We start from the raw sequence: 20,510 nt of genomic DNA on the forward strand, positions 1-20,510 counted from the left end.
TGAGGGTATTTAAATCATTTACGCAAGTTCTTTGGAGGAGATCAAAGTCAAGGGAAAAACAAGTGTACCATGTCTAAATCACCCAACAATTATTTAGGTTCAAACCAGGGAAATGCTCAACTGACTGCACTGGAGGTGCCGATATGGCATTGTCTACAGAACCATAGATTTCTCTTCTTATGTCTCGAGGAAAAAATATATGATTCTACGCTTAGTGACCCAATATTTCTATTAGGGGTACTGCTCATGCTCTCAAATTTCACTCTAATACTTTTAAAGCGAATCCTTCTCCAATCCCGCACTCAAAATATGAGAACCCACTCTCAAAATGTTGAAACTCGCTCACGTAAAGAATCTCATATCATCTATCATATTAAGTATTTTTTTATTTCTTAAATAACTATTAGTCATGTATGTCCTAAACAATAAATATTATAATGAATTATTACGGAGAATTATAATTAAAAACAACAATATTGTGATGATTAAAAAAATTAAAATATTACTGTAAGTATTGAATTATTTTGAATCCTTCAAAATAGAAGGAAATTTCAATCATTAAAACATATATTGATTATTTAATTGGTAATAATAATATTGACCAAGAATTGTTTTGTCATAAGTAATGGGAAGTGGTGAGTAGCATAATAATAGAAGTAATATAGTCAAACTATATAAATAGTATAGAAAAATACAAATAGGCAATCGATGTAAGGTGAGTGGAAATATAACAACTATGGACCATGGTGGTGTTGTGTAAAGAATCTATTAGAAAAGTGTTTTTATTTTATTGAAAGTTATTAATTCTAAATTGTAAAATATGTGTTTTTTGCGAGAGAAAATATGTAGTGATGGATTAATTAAAACAAATGAAGTATATAATAGTAAAATTGATATATGAATATATTATACATAACTCAATACATAATGTATTGGAGGCGATCTGCATCTTAAGATATTTTCAACTAGGCGTTTTCACGTTCCCCCTCCCACTCTCACACCCGTTCTACGCTCTGGTCACAAAGGTTCTAGGGCACTTCCACACTAATAGTGTCTAGTGCAGTCAGTTTAGAATGACTCTTAAACTAATGGGAGGATGAAGAAAAGAGAAAGCAAAGGTTTACTAGGTTCACTGTAATTTAAAATGAATGCATAATTTATTTTAGGGAAAATTACTTAGTGGTCCCTGATGCTAATTTTTTTTTTTTTTCGATTAGTCCTTGACTTTTAAGGGTGAGTTAAATAATCCATTTAGTAAATCCCTCTTTTCTAACCAATCCCTCAACCTCATCTCAGGTTATAATATTTTTGAAATATCGAAACTTCCTATTTTTCTTCTTCTTCACATACTCAGATTTTCTAACAACGATTCTAATAATTTCTAACGATTTTTTATCGTGAATGACGAATTAAAATGATATACTTCTCATTTTTTACTTTTAAATGTATTTTTTTTTATTTCAACGATTTATAACAAAAAATGAAACTTTCAATTGTTTTCTAGATCAAAGATGGTTCTCTTGGTTTGAAATCTCTTAGTTAGAAAAACTCGAAGAGAACAAAATTGAGTAAATTTTACAATGCCGATCGTCGGCAATTTATTTTATTTTATTTTTTTAAGTTTAATATATTTATTGTCAAGGTCGATATAACAAATAAGAATGCTGAGTCAACAATAAAAATATTGAACTTAAAAATAAAAATTACCGACCCCAACATTGTAAAATTTTCCTGATTTTGATTTTGATTTTTTTTCATAAAAAATACATGGAAAGATCAACATAAAACTTGACACAACAACTTGGGTAGATGATTTCAAACCAAAAGAACCATCCTCGATAGATTTCATTTTGATCGAAATGCTTGAAAAATCGTTGAAAATTACTTTTTCCATCTCAAATCCTTTTCATCAAAATGGAGTCTCCAAAACTTAATAGAGACGTTGGAAATCCAATTTTTTTGGATGAAAATTGTAAGTTTGAATGGTTAAGACAATTTCGACATTTCAATCGTGAGAAACATCTAGAGTGGGATTAGAAACTGATTAGAAAAGAGGGATTTACTAAATGAACTATTTAACTCACCCAGGAAGTTAAGGACTAAATGGACTATTTAACTCACCCTCAAAGTTAAGGACTAATCAGAAAGAAAAGTTAGCACCAGGGACCCTTTAGTAATTTTCCTTTTATTTTATCTATTTTCAATTAAAGTTACAAAAATGAATGTTTTAGCGTCAGTTCACCATTTGATGGATCGAAGGATGCCTCAACGTCAGCCGAACAACATGCACCTGTACTCGACGATCCACTGATACCAACTGCCACAGGCTTTCTCAGAAGCTTCACTCCTTGTTTCCAATATCTATGATCTGAAACCATCGGTTCCACAATGAGAAGAATCCTTTTCGGCTAAAAGCATGTTTACTGTTCTAAATTTTGCTTCAACATTTTGAAGTTGTTTTTCCAGACTCTAGCGATCAAGACATTCTGAGACTGTATGAAAACTATGAGAGTCTCTTCAAGTCTACAAGAACAAAGACATACCTGGCCCTGTAAATACAACAATGGAGCTCTCTTTATCCATTACCCAATCAATCCAGAGTGCAAATCCATGGCATATACCAGTCTTGCTAAACTCTACCTGCAATACAGCAAAAAGACAAATATAACCTTACTAAGAAATGCATTTATGACGTAAAAAAACATATAGCAGCTGTGGTTCAGATTAATTATAGAGAACGAGATATCATAAATATATATTGAAACCGAGGTATCCAGGCCTCTTAGAGCCGGAACTAATCCTCAGGGCATGTGCAGTCCCCTCTGCTTCCTGAGGCATGGTCTTGGCCATCCCACATTCAAAAATACATTCCTATCAAACTGAGTCATCTACACACTATACCAATTACTTGGGTCAGCAATATGTATCCTATTTCACCAAGAGCATACAAGGGATTGAAGAATCTATAATGAAACCCCACCCCTATAATGCGCACATGGCCTGTCAACCTGTTCAATTAGTGGGTCATATTTAAGGTATAGAGAGTAGCTTATTTCAAGTATGATGGCTCTCATATCCTTCGTGTGTTTTCCGTTGATGTAAACTAACATAGCTCACTTCTATTATTTTAGATTAATTGGGTATTAAATGTACCAATGGTTCAAACTTCAAATGTGTCAATATGTCTGTTCATGTGATTAGTCTCTGACACCATGTATAAATATTAAACTATAACAGACTTCAAAAAATAAAACCAGAATGATCTAGACACAAATCTGCAATCAGGGAGAGTCCACATGATGTGTAGCTGTAAGAAATGTATTTAGTATCACCAATTGTCAGAATTTGAACAATTACAGAGACACATTATAGTGCCCCAGGAGGGATTTGATAAGATAACCCATTCCAGGCACATAATCAAAATGATCTCGTACGAAATAATGCGAATCACAGAACCCATTGTAGAAGACCAATATGGAAATAACTTCTTTAAAGGAACACTGCCCTACCTTCGTTTTCCCAAAACACGGACTTATGAGTTTTGAGAAATCAAACTCCATGACGGTGAACGCCTCACCAAGTTCCTGAAACATATAAATTCATGGTTGAATCAATGTCACTTATACAAGCTATGTCTTAATAGTAAAGACAACCATAAATCTCCCTAAGATTCTGATAGGTACTCTAGAAAAAATTAAAGTTCTTGAATTTAGACTAATTACCTTGATCTCCCCACATTGCCAAATAAAATATGGAAGGAAGGGACCTTCTTCTAATTCGGGTATATCACCACAGGCCCCTAAGGTTGCATTTACAACTGAATGGTCAAAACTCTCAACCTTTTTAAGGGAACGACGACTTCTCCACAAATCCTGTATTGTAAAAAAATTGCAATAACATATTCATCAACCTATCGTGGAAAAATAGGGTTTTAAGGATATGAGAAAATAAAAGGGAAGCCAACTCACTGGTAGAGACATGGCACAAGCCTTCAAAATTCCTTTACAAGGCATTATCAATACATCTTCGGATAAAAGTGAATCAAGTGTAGTCCTTTCTTTCCTAAACCACATTCAAAATATTGAAGAGTAAATTGGGAGAGAAATTTCATATGAAGTGCATGATGACAAATAGAAGCAACAAAGTGATTACGGTGTTAAGTGGATCACTTCAACTTAGCACATAATTATGGTCATTATACTCTTTTATATATATATATATTTTGGAGGAGGGGATGGGGCACCACAAAAGTTTAAATAGCAGTGTATAACAGTACAAAAATGGATAATATTTAAGAGAATGAAAGCATCGTCAAAGATTATACGAGTACAGCTTTTTTTCCAGGATTACCGTAAAATTCTATCTAAATTCCAGGATTACTGTAATGTTTTGTCAAAAGCCTAGAAAGCAATTTGTTTCTTTAGCACATAATTTATAATTTATTCTATAAATGTCAAAACCAGATTTTACACCACCAAATGTTTAAAATTCTCTATTTTCTCCCTTTCTTTCTTCTCTGTGTTTCTCCTCCTTGATTAATCCTTCTGTTTTCCTAGTTAATATATATTTCCTGACACTATAGAACTGCCGTAGAATGATGAATAAGACTCATTAACCATGGCTTAGTTTTGTACCATCTCAGTTTTGGGATTAGCGTAAAATTGTCTCAGTTGAGACAATCTCAGTTCTAAAACCTTAAGGGAACTAACCTAAACAATCACATGCTTTGAGAATATGATATTCCTCTTTAGATCTTTCGTAGTCTACCTGCTTTTTTCAATATTCCCTACCATGGTGAAAATGATGCTCGTAATGACATTACAACGGTAACCCCTAGCCCTGTCAGCTTAAAATTCCGTTTCGTTTTGGTGTTTTGTTTATTCAACAATAATAAAAAAACAAATCAAAACAAAGTGAAACCGAAAATATAGATACATTCCAAAACAATCTTGTTATTTTTTGCAACTTGGTTTTATCATAAATAAAGATCTTTAAATTCAAAAAGCTGATGTTATTGTAGCTTCTTTTAAAATAACTATCTGTATAAAATTTCATATTTTTTTAAAACATGTTTTTAACATAAACTGTAGGTCCCACCTCTAGCCCAACACCAGTGTAAACCATACACTGGTTCACGGTTATGTCACTAAGTTGACACTTCTAAATCGGGGCATGAAGCCTGATCTCTGCATGCTAAAACATTTTTTTTATTTTTTTATAATTGTAAATTTATTAGAAGAAAAAAATAAAGAATGTACAACAGCCAATCAAGATGACTGACCGAAAAGGAACAAAAGCAACTAGCCCTCGCACAAAGATTCCCAATGAAAAACAAAATCCTCGAAAAAGACACTTTTGAATTCCATACAAAGTTTATACCAAAAGAAAAGGAGCCCAAGAACCTCTAACAAAATATCTTGTCTTGAAGAGACTGCATCTTTAAAGATTCTTCTATTCCTTTCAAGCCACAACCCCCAATAGATTGCAAAGGGAAAAAACCTCCATAAGATTCTCTTCCTCCCAGAAAACATAGAGTGATCCCGACTGTGGAAAAGAGCCACCATATGGTGTTATTTGAAAACTACACTTATCGCACGAAAAGAGGTCAACTTTTCCATACAAAACCTATTCCCAAAAAACAGTTAAATGAGAAAATTTGAGTGAACATCTGAAACCTCAACACTACTAATGCAGCCAGGTTGGTTTAATCTCCCCCTTGCATGTCCAATAATAGTGACATACATAGTGTTTTTTTATTGAGTTGCTTAAGATCATCGTATTTCCTATGTAATATGAAAGATGAACATGTAGGCATGGATCCAGCAGGCACAATTATGGTTTAAAGTTTCATTTCATCTTGGAATGTTTAGGCCAAGTCATTCCAGTTTCGATTGAAACCAGAACAAAATATTGACCCCATAACACTTGATTTTTCGGGAATGTCTTCAAGACAGTCTCGATTTTTCTCCAGACTGAGATATTGCCTCGAGATGTGATTTTAAACCTTGGTCACAATCTTCTTTTCTATAGCTGTTCCAGTTGAATAATGTCACAAGTCCGTTGAAGTTCTATAGAAGAAAACAATTTAAAAAATATTATATAATCATCAAAGCAAGTACATCCATATTAGTCAACAAAACTAAACTGGACTCTAATACAAGAAAAAAATTCTCTAATATGAAACAAAAAAAAGGTATGCATTGAGTTGCCAACTCAGGACAAACATTCCTTGTTAAAAAAAAAAAATACTGCAAAGAATAATGTGTATTATTTACCAAAACCGCAGGTTTTGCCATGGAAGCATTCCATCATTTGCATAATAGAATGGCTCTCCAATTAACATGTCAACCTACAAATAAAAAACATAAAATTATATCAAACAATTTATTTAGTGCAATAGTAGTTACCCTCTGGTCCCAGTTATTCATGATACCATTTCTTATGAATGTACTAGGAAACAACTTCCCTCATTTATAAAGTATGTCTATCAAATTATGTTACCAAAATATTAAAGCAAATGAATAGAAAATGGCAACTACACATGCATGTCAGCATTTCCAAGCCAAACTTGAATATCATCAATCACCATTACCAGATCTATTTGGTCAGAAACACAAATTTTGATCTGCTTTTCACTTTTATCATTAACAATGTATTTAATTAAAAAGTGGAGGGAATAAAACTAGTTAGACATGTGTTAGACAGACAAGAATCCAAACAAACACGATAGGTTTGTAAACTTAGTTTGTAGTTGGACTTGGGCTTGAGGCTTGCTTGTGACTAGACTCTTTATTGTTTGTACATTAGGTTTTTGTCTCCATGTATTCATATATTCTCTTTTACTGATTAAAAAAGAAGAAAATCAGGACTGCGATTTATAAATTAGGAGTTTGTACCAAAGTGGGGTGTCTGCAAACACGCTAGTCTGACATGGAAAAATTTCGGAAAATGGAGTGTCTTTGTTACACTTATGGTATTTTGGTATAAAAAGGAAAACATATATGTTCCGGAACTATTACTTATTAGTATTTGGTTTAAGGACAAATACGTTAATAACTAATACCCGTAAGGCCATAATGCAACGCAAAGTGATGTTCTCCCAAGGTCATGAGATCGAGTCTCCCCAATTGCGACTTAACCCGATACTGGTGGTGATTGGGTATATCTGCACGTATTAGTCCACTTCCAAAGGGGTGGGGACACACTACTGTATAATAATAATAATAGCAACGCAAGGTTCCTTAAAGCTATTCTAACCTACTAGCTATGACTCAGTTTCTTCTAAGAATAAGAAAGATTCTCACAGATTGATTTAGCAGGTTTTTATCGAAGCATAGCTTGAAATTAATATACCACCAAAAAATCTTGAAAGTTACCTTTTTGTGATTAGTATCATCCATAGTCAAGCATGTTTCCCTTTTACCAAGAACTTTCACACGATCCATTGTGAAGCCATTTGCATCAGCAACAGCTTGTAGATATTGAGCACCTTTCTCTTGTATCCCAGGAAATACTGAGATTATATGTGAAGTAGTTGAAAGATGTGCAAGAAGAATAGTCAAGAACACACTATCATCTGCAACAACACATAAAGAACAAACTTTTCCCTGCAACTACAAGGAAGACCACTCTCGTCAATAAACATTGCATGCTAGCACAACATGGGAAATATAAATCCATATTAACAAGTAATGTCCACAGAAAACACAAAAAAGCTTAATTGTACACCAGTGGAGAAGTGTGCAACAAAGAAGTTGCATTGGAGTCATCATGGGGTGTTTCATTGGAGGTGTTTCCTTTGAGGATTTTGTGTTTTAAGTGGGATTCTTTGTGTGGGGAGTAATTATTGTAGGGTCCTTGCTGGCCTTGGGCCTTTGTGTTTTTTCTCTTGTTGTGGGGTCCATCTCAGCCTCCTTTTCTTTTCCTTCTTCAGTGGCTTAATAAAATTTATATTTATAAAATATATATATATATATATACAACTGCAAAAATATATTTGTAGATGATGTCCATGAAGTTGAAATAGATATCAATTTTTTTTGCACTTAACCATATGACTTGTGGCAAGATTTTAGCGAAAGAAATTTAAACAGAACTGACAGTCATATTCTTTTCCTTATTTTTTTTTTAGGATTATGGGGCAGAGTTCTTACAGCATTTCTAAAGGCAGTTAACATGGCAAATCTCCATTCTTTGTCTCCATAAAGTGCAATTCTTTCTGGTGATAGTATAAGCCGACAATCTCTAGTATGAAAAGTGTAATGGCCAGGTTCCGTTCTTAGGCTATCATTCTTGAGATCATAAGAAACACTAGTGTCATCATGAACAGCTTGAAAATGAACCTGTTCATCCTTGGATACAGACATTCCCTTCCCCGGGACAAACCAAACACATTGTTTCCAATGATCACACCAATCCGCATTACCTAATGAAAAGCAAATACCACATTTTTATCATTGAAGCATGCATTCGAAAAAACAAAGGATGAGGGGGGTTCACTTCAAAAGAAGCTTATGAAGGATATATGTCAATTTCAACGTAATAAAATATCATGGAAAGTTAAAAGTGCCAATTCCATCTATAGTTGGGATCATGATTTAAAATATCGTATCAATTGAATGTTTCGGTTAATGAAAAAACCGATACAGTATCAGCCGATGCATTCAATACAAACTGATACATTCCCGAAACAGTTAATGTTTTGTATCAGTCTTGGTCGATACTGATAGGTATCGACCAATACATTCCGTTATTTTAAACCATGGTGGGGATATGCTCCACCAAGAAGTAGCCCATCAATGGTGGGCCACATGGATGATATGGAGCAAGGGTCGATTGAGGATGATGGATTTTAACTCCATTGTAAGTGTCCTTTAAATGGAAACTACAAGCTGATTGACAACCAACACCTTAGTTAGAAATGAGCACTTAAAGACTTTTCAAGTAGTTGCCAACTACAGTGACATATTTCTCACTCACTAGGAAATTGCGCCTTTAACTTTTCAGTGTTGAAAGGCGAACTTATCCATTGTGGGGCTGTGGAATAGAAGATTGACCCATCATGATCAAGTTGCAGCACCCACCTGAAAAAAAAAACCAAAAAAAAAAGAACTGTAAAAATATTTCTGAAAAAAATAGTGATGATGATTATTATTGCACAGATACATTTACCATGAAACTACAGCATGAACTCTACCATCACTAGTGGCGTTTATGTGCAGCTCGGTTTCTCCATGACTGTCGGGCCGTTTCCAAAAGTCAAATTCAAAAATTTTGAAGGGTTCTGAAAGCTGGATGAGTACTAATTTGAGTAGGAATTAGAGCGAGCATTTGTCATTCCTAAGGAATCCATTACTTCTAAAAGTAAAGTCATGTGCATACCAATCTTATCTCTTCAGATATTGCATCACAATGCATGGCATATTGTTTCTGTTTGACATGTATGATTGTCTCCAACCCAGCTGGAACAAGATGCACACCATCCAAGGCTTTGGCCTCGTTATTGTATAAATCATTCAGCTTCCATAGAAATTTGCTCTCAATCAACTGAGACATCAAAACAACAAACATGTCTGAGCCTTGAAATGATTGAAAGGGTTCTATCATATTGAGAGAGATAAAAATCCTACAACAAAGTAATTTACTTGTAAAATTATGGAACTCAAGGCATAATACAATGAATGTATAAGCAATGGATAATCATGGAAACAAGAACAAATCAAATGAGCACCATGGTTTTCGGATCCGCTGAGTCAACTAGAATTGGAGGCCACCAGGTCAAAACATCAGGGAGGCTCAAGGATGACATAGGATTGCTCAAGTTTTCCTCAGGATTGTCTGGATCATTCAGAGATCGGTTGAGTTTAGCTGGCAGTGCTTATTGCTTTCTTTCGTATTATCTTTCAAGTGATACTTCTGTAATTAGTACTAGATTTAAGGTTCTACTTTTGTGGATTAAATTAAGTTGCTTACAGAATTTAGAGTTACAGTCTCATCGCATTATTGCTTGAAGGTCAGATGTTCTTCGTCGACACATTAGTGAACTCCCTAAAGCTAAAATTGTAAATGGTGACTGGAATGGCTTGACCAGATTTACCATAAATTTAGCAAGAAATTGATTGATTGCAACAAAGGAATATCATGATCTACTGATCTAAAAACTCAAATATGATGCCCTAACAAATATTCAAATCTGGTATTCTGAAATTCTAAAAGAATCTCAACTTCCAATTCCAAGATAAAAAATATAGAATCCAAAAGCCATCTGTATAGTGAGAAAATAAGACCTGTTGATGTAGATTTTTAGCATGAATATGAAGAAGATGAAGAGCATCTGGGGTTTTAGGGTTTCAATTAACCAGATTTGTGTAGCGTGCCTGTTGCTTAGTGGTTCTAATGCTACTTTTCCTCTGTGTCCCTCTCTTCCTTAAGGGAAGTTGAAAATTAAGTTCACCAAATCTGCCGTTCTTTGTTTGGGATCAATTTGGGATAATCCAATCCATGGTTTCAAACCTCAGGTTTTGGAATCGGTTTGGGACCGAGCTCGATTGGCCAATCCCCACTGATCCCAAATCGATCTCTTAAATCTTTGGTTTGAGAGATAAAACGTATCTCATGTAGATAAGAAGATAAAACAAGAAAACTCATAAACAAGGCTTTGAGAGCAAGAGAAAGTTAGAAAGACGGCAAACAATGTGAGCAAGCAGGGACGAGCTCTCCATGGGAAGGAGTATAAAGACCTACATGGGTCACATCAAGCTTCAACCGTTTCACAAAGCTCCAGTTACCAACTTCAATGCCACCCTTCTATTCCTTTACTTTAAAAATCGGCATTGGATCAAGCAGAATAAGAAAACAGGTCCTTACAATAGGATTGTGGGATGTCGTTTCAGATTTTGGGGGCATGATATTGATCCTTGTATACTGAGCCACTGAAACTCTAGTCCAAACCCTTCAATTATGCGTCTTTGGTGTTCTATGAGGTAAGGATTAACGGGTCTTGCTTGTTTATTGAACAGAAAAAACTTGGGTTTGGTATCTTCCAAACTCTCTCTTGATATCTAAAACCCAAATGCCAATACATTGTGTGGATCACCAAGTCAACCCAACACATCCAACTAAGTTTCAAATGTTCTGGCCGACTCCATGTGGATCCCAAGTTACAGTGATGTTTTGACACCAACTGGCGACCGAATGGAAAAAGGGCTTACATACTTCACTCCCGAAAGATGGAGATGAGATTCTCACTTCTAGCTAAAAAAGCGAAAGCTTGGTCGTAGATCAGGTGTGACTCAAGAAGAAGCACCCAAGTTGTCTCTGGCAATCCAACTTGAGATTAGCCAAGATATGGAACCATGGTTTGATCTGACGTGGGGTCGGTGCTTTCTAAGCCAATCACAAAGTCAAATTTTAAGACTATGCTTTAAACTAGAAAGAACTTATTTTTTTGATAGGAAAAAATTATTTCAAAGATGAGAAATGAGCCCTACAAGACCTAACTAATAAAAAAAAAATTAAAAACAAGGAAATACAGCACATGGCATACAACCATCACCGAGTTATAAATTCTCCTTACAGTCCTTAGCCCATATGAAAAGTAAATCCTCAAAACAAAAGCCCTTAAAAGTCATCAAAAATTTTGCACCAATAAAATATAAGCCCCGACATACTGATAATGACCTGAAGTAGGTGCTCCTACCCGACAAAACTCTACTACTACTTTCCTTCCATAAGTAAGCCCCAATAAACAGCAAAGAGGGACAAAGTCCATCAAATCCATTCTCTATGTCTAAAACGTGAAGGCTGAAGTATTAGCTATAATTTCAATTTATCATGATAGATTGACAATCTGATATACTTTAGTCTATTATACTAAATTAGCTTCCTTCAATATGATATGATAAAGGAGCACTTTCCAAATAAGTTTTTTCTTTTTTAAATTTAAAACTATACTACGATAAAATATCATCTTTTATAGTGGAGCATAATCTAAAAAATCTTAGCCACCCAAGTAAAGTAAAAAAAAAACATACATTTAAGCAGTACTTTAAATCAATAAATCACACTCTTTCCATCGAATTCAAGTTTTTTATTCACTAATTTTGCAAGACAAGGGATAAGGGGATATTTAATAATCAGATTACTACTTAAAATTATTGTGAACGACCGATAATAATATCTTCCAGTCATAGCTACTGCTAAGGTTCAAATATTACACAACATTATTTTTCTTTCACAGGTTAAGATATTATGACCATGTTTAATAAGAAGAGTGACCGACTATGTCCTAGCTGACTTCATTCTTTGCTGAAATGTCAGTGTACATAAGTGAACGGTGTGGAAAGCAGTGCAAGATATTAAACAGAAACATAATACATCATCAAAAAAAAAAAAATCCACCAGTCCTAATTGTTTCAACTTTCAAGGGCAGGCACCATTTAGTGTGGTTCAAAATCAAGCTTATACACTTTGAGGATCATAAAAAAATTCACAATGGAACGAAAACTACAATGAGATGAGTATTTTAAAAGAATAAACGTATCAAGTTCATCACCGAGATCTTAGAATAGGACATAATATGCTATTCTGTTCAAGGCAATATAGCTTCTTGAGCACTTCCACAAAGATAAACATCACAGAAAAGAATCAATTTGACTACCTGGCCATAGGTAGTTGCTCGGTATGGAACTGTTTGTGGATTTGGCACCAATAGCATGTCATGTGCATTTTGTAGAGTCGGTATTAGCCCTTCACCCAATAACTCCGAGTCTAGTATCTCACTAACCTGCATTTGGAATTAAGGAATCTAATCTAAGACCCTTGGCGTGAAGCTGATAGTCAGAAAAGTATTTGCTGAATTACCTTGCCTCATGTGGAAGTGAAAATTGAAATGGATACACAGTTTTAATTTTCAATTTTAGAGTATGTTTCAAGTCAACCCGGTAAAGAAATTATTCCATCAGTGTGGAAATATTCAAAAAATTTTACAAGTATCAAAATCATTAAAAAAATACATAAGCAGTATAAAGTTAACTCACATTCAATAACAGAAGACTCAGTTCTCTATAGAGTGGAATGGAGGAATAGAAGTCATTTAGCCAACCACAAGTGTCACACCCCGGACCTCAAAACCCGTGATACAAAAACCGGGGGTGAGGTGAACTTACTGTAAGGAATTCAACCCGAAATTCCAAACTTGTGAGAAACAAGAAATAGAAGAAAAACACACACGTCGAAAAAGGAAAACAATCACACGCACAAGACAGTATTTACGTGGTTCGGCAATTTGCCTACGTCCACGGAGTTATAGAGATTTCACTATTTCGAGAAGAATTACAAAAGTGCGGCTCTAGTCCCAAAGACGACAACCAAAACCTTAAAAAACCCTAATCACCAAAAACGGCTTTTATATACTGCGCACAAGATACACAATGGGTTACAAAACAGGCCCCAAAAATTTTTCCCGGGGGCGTTGCCCCCTGAGCCCCCAGGAGGCTTATCCATGAGCGCTCCGGCTTGGGCCTATCGGCCCAAGCCTCCACTCTATGGATTAAGCCTCAGAAAATATCCCATCAAAATACCACGCAAACATTATTCGGGTCGGGTCGGGTCGTCAACCGGATCAAAATATAACTAGGCTCCACAAAGCCCAACACTTACAACCCAAAGGATCTCTCATGAGTCGGCTCGCACATTGACGTAGTCAGACAGTTCCATCGACTAACTCCCTTGCTCAATTTCGACACATGGACAAACTACCTTATGCAACTCAAGATTTTGTATCAAATTCATTTCAAATTGAAATGGGTTGAAACCAATTTTTTAGAAAAACTGATTTACAAAGTTTTGAGAAAATGTTTTCAAAGAGCTTGGTCCTTAAAAATCTGATGCAAAATTTCTCACTTCAAAGGGGTACAACTGATAAAAAAATGGCTGCAACACATAAAGAATTCTAATGCAAGTGATATCACCCATCAATTGCTCTAATTAAAGCACATCATTCTCAACATTTAACACAAACCATTAAAGTCAAATACAAGTCCCTGAAACTAGCATAATGGAAAACACAATTCATGCTTCTTACTAGAATATTGGCATGAGAAGCAAGATCCACACCAACTTTGAGTTCGTCAGAGCGTTTATGGAAGATACGGATTTTATTTTCCATGCCATTAATGCGCAAAACTTTCCGCATTAGCTTAATCATGGGAAGGTAAGACTCACATGCCGACACCATCCCCTTGGCACCAGCACATTCGTTTGCATCAGTAGAACCCATTGCCCGTGCAGCCATCATTGATAGCAATCCAGTTCCAGCACTGCAAAAATAAATAAGACCTATGTGAAAAGAAAAATAATATGAATAATAATTGCTTGATTTCCACTAAAGGGGATACTTATGTGTCTAATGCTAATAAACCAAGCCGATAGCTTATAAGATTTATGACTTTAGAAGAAATATGAAATATAAAGCCTTAACCACATACAAAATTTACTTCATTTCCTTTCTTGTTGGCACCATGGTGTGCCATCCTTCCAAGGTTTTTTCTAACTACATAAAGCGGTATCCCTTGCTTTTGACAATAGCACATTAACTTTAAGTTGAGTGGCGTATTCCCATGTGTTCTTTTACTTTGTTAAGCTGGTGATGACAATTGAAACCAAACAAGAAATCGGTGGGTAGCAAATACCAATAATAAAAATGGTGGGTAAGAACCTTTCTAATGAAGGCAACAGCTAAGCTATTTCTAGCCCTCTTGGTCATTGTCAAAAAATTCAGCATTTTTTTCCGAATTTAGGTAGGTGACGACTAAATCGGCAAACCAATGAATTTTTTTCCTGGGACCTTGATTTTTTCCTTAAAACCCATCGTCCTCAACCTTGATTTATCTTCCAAAATATTATTGAAATTAATTTACTTTTTATTTCCAAAATAAGATCATTGATTTTTCACTAAAAACCCATCATCTTCAACCTCTTACAAAAAAATTTATAATCCTTGAAATTTCCCCGAATTTTTTCCAAAACTTTCCCGCCCGGATCTATCTGAATTAATCCACGGAATAATTGTCGAATTTGAACTCGGTTACTATGATCTTGATTTACATAGTGGTGATATTCTTTGTTTCTCTTTTCATCTTAGGACTTCTCTGTAATGATTCCAGGCATGAGGAAGAAAAAATAAGAGCCATGATAAATCAACGCAGCAAAACATACACGGTTTGTATGCGTCTGATGTGGCAAGGGCACAGAACCATAGATTTTTTTTCTTCGAGATAACAAGGAAAAAGATCAACAATTCTGTGCCCTTGCCACGTCAGCCGCATACAGATCATGTATGTTTAGCCGCGTCAATTTATCATTAGTCAAAAAATAAGGGATTTTTTCCTCATTTTCTTGCTTGATTAAATTCTGAATTTCATATGATTTTATCCATCCCAGACATTTAACTATGATAAAATCAAAAGAGCTCACTAGTTTTTTGTTTTTCTTGAATTATATGTTTTACCTAAAAGATCAGTTGAAAAGAATTTACACTCGCAATAGTCTCAACAAATCTTTGTTATGCCATTACAGGTATGATAGGACCCAATTCTATAATTCTCGTTTGGATGCATCCTATCTCATCTCTACACAAAATCATTCCCTATAAAACATGCCCACCTGTAGTAGAATTTCTTGTCTAATAAAAATTCAAACCCATAATTGCAAACCCCATAACTAGAATTACATATATAAACCAACAGATTTCACTGTTTTCCGTCAAACATTAAAATAAACAAGATGAATTGAAAAACAGAAGAAACAATTGTCAACAAAAACACCCATCAAATTGAGTCACATAAACCGTAAAGGTAGTATTGTATACTATGTTACAGTTCTATTGTGGCTCCTATATCACAGTTGAAGGATAGAAACCATAAACATTAAGTGTGTTCACAACTGACAGGACTATAGTGTCATAGTCAAACCCTTCTTTTACTTCATATATGTTTTTCAATTAAAACTTTCAACCATTGAGGTGCAACAATCCTGTTTTTCGCATATGGCTTGTGACCGTCGCGAGGATGGGGTTCAACGGTCCATTGCCTCTCTCCCCTATCCTTTATCTATTTAAAATGAGGTACTCCACCCAGGGGCGGAGCCAGGATTTTATGTTAGTGGGGGCTAAATTTAAACTCGATGACTTATAATTACATGGATGCTCTATACATAAAGATCTGTTTTCAAAGTGCAATGATTCCTACTTTTTAGATGAGTTTGAATATTCATCTAAATAGCTTATTTTTGGAGCTTCTACTCAAATTTGATAGACCCTTTGCTAAACGTGTAGGGCAATAGTTTAAGATAACATTCATGATTGGAGCGCTTCACATATTAGATTTAGCATATTTAATGCACATTCAAATTAGTCTGCGGACATTGTTGTATGAGATCCTGATATTGAATTTGAACTTGACAAGTGCTATATTGCAAACCATGAGTATTTTGTATACTTTCCCCTTTTTATTGAAACACTTTTAAGTTAGACTGTCTTTCGTAGTCTGAGTTTGGTTTGAGTTTAAATTTAAAAAAAAAAGTTCATGCCCTCCCATAAAAAATGCAATTTCGGTGTGAATTCTATCACCGAGGCAATGTGGACGAATATTATTAGTCAAAGTATTTATCAATTGGTTGTCATTTACAGCTCTCAAATTCGATGGGAAGCGCTTTCCTAGAATAATGATATGCCAGTTCCATTCTAAATACTTTTTTGTTTTTTGGAAGGTATTCTAAATACTTTAGTTATGATCTAAATTCTAAATCAAGAATACTGACTTTTTAATATAACTAGAAGCATCTACTAATGTTTCGCACCTCGAACACATTAAATTCATAACCTTTCATACAAAGCTAGGAATTGTACTCTTTGTCCTAATTATATAAATATATATTTGATGCTTCCAATCCAATCTGTGATGCCTTCTCAACCCTTTCTTCGAGTTAGTTTTAGTTAATGAGCCTTCTCTACCAATCAAAACAATAAAAATTGACTTGGTCGGAATCATGTTTCAATTGATATTGGATTTCATATCTTAATTCTTTCTGCAACTTGAATTGGTGGGAGGCTTGAACTCTCTTTAAGAAATATTCACATGTATCGAAGATGGATACACTCAAAAAATCTTTTTCTTTTAATTAATTGAAATTTTAACAAAAATAAAATAAAAATTCCCCTATTGATGTTGAAACATACTTCCTATTTCTCAAGTCTATTTTAAGAGTACACTATATATAGGGGCCTTATTTTATACAATGTCTATTTTATTTACCCTTTTTTATTGCTTTAAATTGGTTTTAGTTATATCTAGCAAACCAGAATATCCATGAGGGCCGTGATTATCATGTAATGTGAAATGGTGTTCATATGCTCATTGCTCACATGTTGTCTAAGGTACAAGATGATAGACTAAATACATACAAGTAATCCTTTTTTGGCACAAAGATTACTAATTTAACAAGCAACAAAACATAACTAGGATGGAAAGGATTAAGACCAACATATTTGTATGTGATAAAGCATAGAATATGTGTACATCGTATAGATTAATCTCTCAAGTCTTTCTTATAATAGAGTTTTGAAGCTTTGCTTACGTTCTAGAACTATTTCCTTAATAAAGTAGTTGAGCTATTTCTAAATCAAATTATAGGATAATGGTTAAATTTAGTTGTAGTTTGTGATTCTCAATTGTTTCAATAAGTGTCACATGAGTGCATGACTACATATACATGTTAATATTGACACAAGCAGGGGCGGAGCTAGTAAGGAGCTGGTGGGGGCAATTGCCCCCACAGAACTTTGAGACACCCCTATATTTTCAATTAATTACATGTCCCATTTGTCCCCACTCCCTCACCTCTCTCCCCATTTGCCCCCACACCCTCATCTCCCTCCAATTTTTGCCCCCACACCCTCACCTCCCTCCATTCAAGTTCTTCAACTATACAACTAATCATAGTTTGTCCCCACTACAAGAAAATCCTGGCTCCGCCCCTGGACACAAGTATTATATTAATTACAATATTTGTAATTAGATGTGATTTATAATAAATTTTATATTACAAAAGGATAATTGAAAGGTGAAATCTTATCTTTGTTATGTTCTTGTATTTTAAGGAGATTCTTTGATGCATTTTCATTTATGAGAAGTTTGAAAATAATTATGGAATCAAACTTTCAAACATATTGCGGCGGATATAAAATCGAAAAATAAAAAATTTGAAATTTTGAATTATGTGGTAAGGTTGGCAGATAGATACCCAATATCAAGAACATGGCAAGGCTTCGTTACAGTCTTCTCAATGGCTTCACGGTAAGCTTGGTTCCTTCTGGAGTCATTTAGCATGTCGAGATACGATGTCGACGATAAGAGGGCTTTGGGCGAGTTCTCTGCCTCTTCGTCTTCTTCGACTACAACCCATTCTGAGTTACCAGTCAATGGGTCGAGTTTCAGTTGGAAAATGCGCTGAGTTGACCCGGAACTCATGCTTCGGACTATTCTTCTGTTGCTGTAAACTAATGAAGGATAAGGACGGGTTAGAGTGTGAAGAGGAGAAATAAAAATTAGGGTTTTGTAGATTAGATACGCCATGACAATGGGTTACTGAGCTTGGTGTGAGGTGGAGTCATGAGCGTCATGGCTGAGAACTGAAGTAGGGTGGATACCTGATATACTATGTACGGTCACTTCGCTGACAGGTAGGAGTTTAAATCATAGACATTATATTCATTTCGATTCCTATTGTTATCGATTTCAGGTCTAATTTCAAAATAAATAGAGCTCATAACCCTGAGAAAACCTTATTTTATAGGATAAATTATTAAAAAATTAAAAAAATTAATTCGTAAAAAAAATTAATTTTTAAATAATTATAAACACGAATCTTTTTCGACTTTTTAAAAGTTAAAAATGTAAAAGGAGAAAAGAGAAAATAGGAAAGAAAACTCTCTTTCTCTTTCTTTATTTTCTCTCTCCTACTTTCATATATTCAGATCTTGATCATGATCAAGATTATGATCGTAATCAATATCATAATCGTAATCGTGATCCGCATCGTAGGATAATCATAATCATGTTATTAAGATCACGATCGTGATTAGTCTCTCTAATACTTCTCTCTCTTCGATTTATTTGCTGATCGATTATAACAACAACACGATCATGATCTTGATTGTGAGATTTTGATCTTAGTCATGATCAAGATTTTGATCGTGATCTTAATCAATGTGACCATGATTATCCTACGATATGGATCACAATCATGATCATGATTGTAATCTTGATCTTAATTAACGTAATCATGATTATCCTATGATACGAATTATGATCATGATCATGTTGATTAAGATCAAGATCTCAATATATGAGAAAAAATACGTGAAAGTAGGAGAGAGAAAACGAAGAAAGAGAGAGAGAGAGAGCAAGAAGAATGAAATCAAGGGAAAGAACAGAGGGGAAAGTAGGAAAGATAAATTTTCGATCCTTTAAGGGTCGAAAAATTCTCTCCTATTTTCTCTATCCTCCCGTACATTTTCGACCCTTAAAGGGCCGAAAAATATTCGTATTTATATTTATTTATTTATTTATAATAATTTCCCCTACTTTATAAAGTTTGTTACCCATATAAAATTTGTTACCCACCAAATCTTATTTATGAAGTTTGATATTGGGCAAATCGTGGAGTGGTGATTCATGTCATAAAATTCAAACTTATGAGGTTACTTTGTTACTTAACATACCTTGGAGTGGAATCTAACAAGATCAATTTGTGGCTTCCAAAAACATGATTTGATGACATAGTGTTATAAAGGACAAAATTATAAGATCTTCAAAAAAATAAAATAAAAATTTTAATTTTCATTGTTGAATTTTAGTTTTAAATTTGAGAGTTCGACTATCATCCATATTCAACACTTATGAGTTATGATCAAACTCAAAAATAATTCTTTTTTTGAATTTTTTTTCTTTCTTTTTAATCTGAGTTTATTCATAAAATCCATAAGGATGTGTGGTTGGATAAGCTTGCTAATTTAATTATCCTTGTGGGCCCAATGACCCTTAGTAAGATTTGAAATCTTATTAAATTAGCTATGGTAGGCTGATTCATAAATTAAGGTTTTTTCAAATAAAAAACTTGATAAAGTAAGGGAGCTTTTGTAATAAAATTGCAGCAGATAGGTCCGTCCGATAAATCTCTCAACAAAAAATATAATAAAATTTAGTGACAATGACCGCAAAGACTTATATTTTCTTAAAATACGTACCAAACAATCCCTTCTAAAAAAATATGGACTCTTTAGTATTCACTTTATTAATTATTAGTCTAAAAGAATTTTTAAAGTGAAAAATGTCGTAATTACCCTTTTAGTGATTTTGGAGGTATAAAAAAATGTGTTTATTTGAGGTACTCTTACATTTTAAAATTAATGACATGCCCCACGACTATGGTCATCTCTTAGAAGTCAATGA

General features: G+C 34.4%; 1 protein-coding gene across 2 annotated transcripts; it reads right to left on the bottom strand.

Moving 5' to 3' along the window:
* Window positions 1-2,202: 2,202 nt before the first annotated feature.
* PRMT7 (protein arginine methyltransferase 7) lies at window positions 2,203-18,812 on the bottom strand. Of its 2 annotated transcripts, none has more exons than XM_086456141.1 (14): window positions 18,301-18,812; window positions 14,084-14,318; window positions 12,659-12,784; window positions 9,382-9,546; window positions 9,172-9,290; window positions 8,980-9,083; window positions 8,154-8,425; window positions 7,377-7,607; window positions 6,276-6,349; window positions 3,969-4,062; window positions 3,723-3,872; window positions 3,510-3,584; window positions 2,544-2,640; window positions 2,203-2,368 (listed from the first exon to the last, which is right to left on the bottom strand). In XM_086456141.1, exons 1-14 carry the CDS (start codon window positions 18,630-18,632, stop codon window positions 2,211-2,213), a joined length of 2,232 nt encoding a protein of 743 aa, XP_086312267.1. In that variant the 5' UTR covers window positions 18,633-18,812; the 3' UTR covers window positions 2,203-2,210. The 2 variants fall into 2 exon arrangements, with proteins under 2 accessions (XP_086312267.1, XP_086312266.1); XM_086456140.1 differs by having other exon boundaries at window positions 7,377-7,613; window positions 18,301-18,811.
* Window positions 18,813-20,510: the final 1,698 nt, after the last annotated feature.

Source organism: Akebia trifoliata, chromosome 10 (genome assembly GCF_017979445.1).
Source record: "Akebia trifoliata isolate Shusen 1 chromosome 10, ASM1797944v1, whole genome shotgun sequence".
Lineage (NCBI taxonomy): Eukaryota > Viridiplantae > Streptophyta > Magnoliopsida > Ranunculales > Lardizabalaceae > Akebia > Akebia trifoliata.

What these genes read in the sequence shown, in the direction of transcription:
- PRMT7 (XM_086456140.1), bottom strand. Translation starts at nt 18,632, where the DNA reads ATGGCGTATCTAATCTACAAAACCCTAATTTTTATTTCTCCTCTTCAC. An exon ending in GAGCAACTACCTATGGCCAG is followed by an intron (nt 9,547 to 12,658) that starts GTAGTCAAATTG and finishes TTGATGTCTCAG; the next exon opens with TTGATTGAGAGCAAATTTCT. An exon ending in ATGATACTAATCACAAAAAG is followed by an intron (nt 6,350 to 7,376) that starts GTAACTTTCAAG and finishes TTTTATTTGTAG; the next exon opens with GTTGACATGTTAATTGGAGA.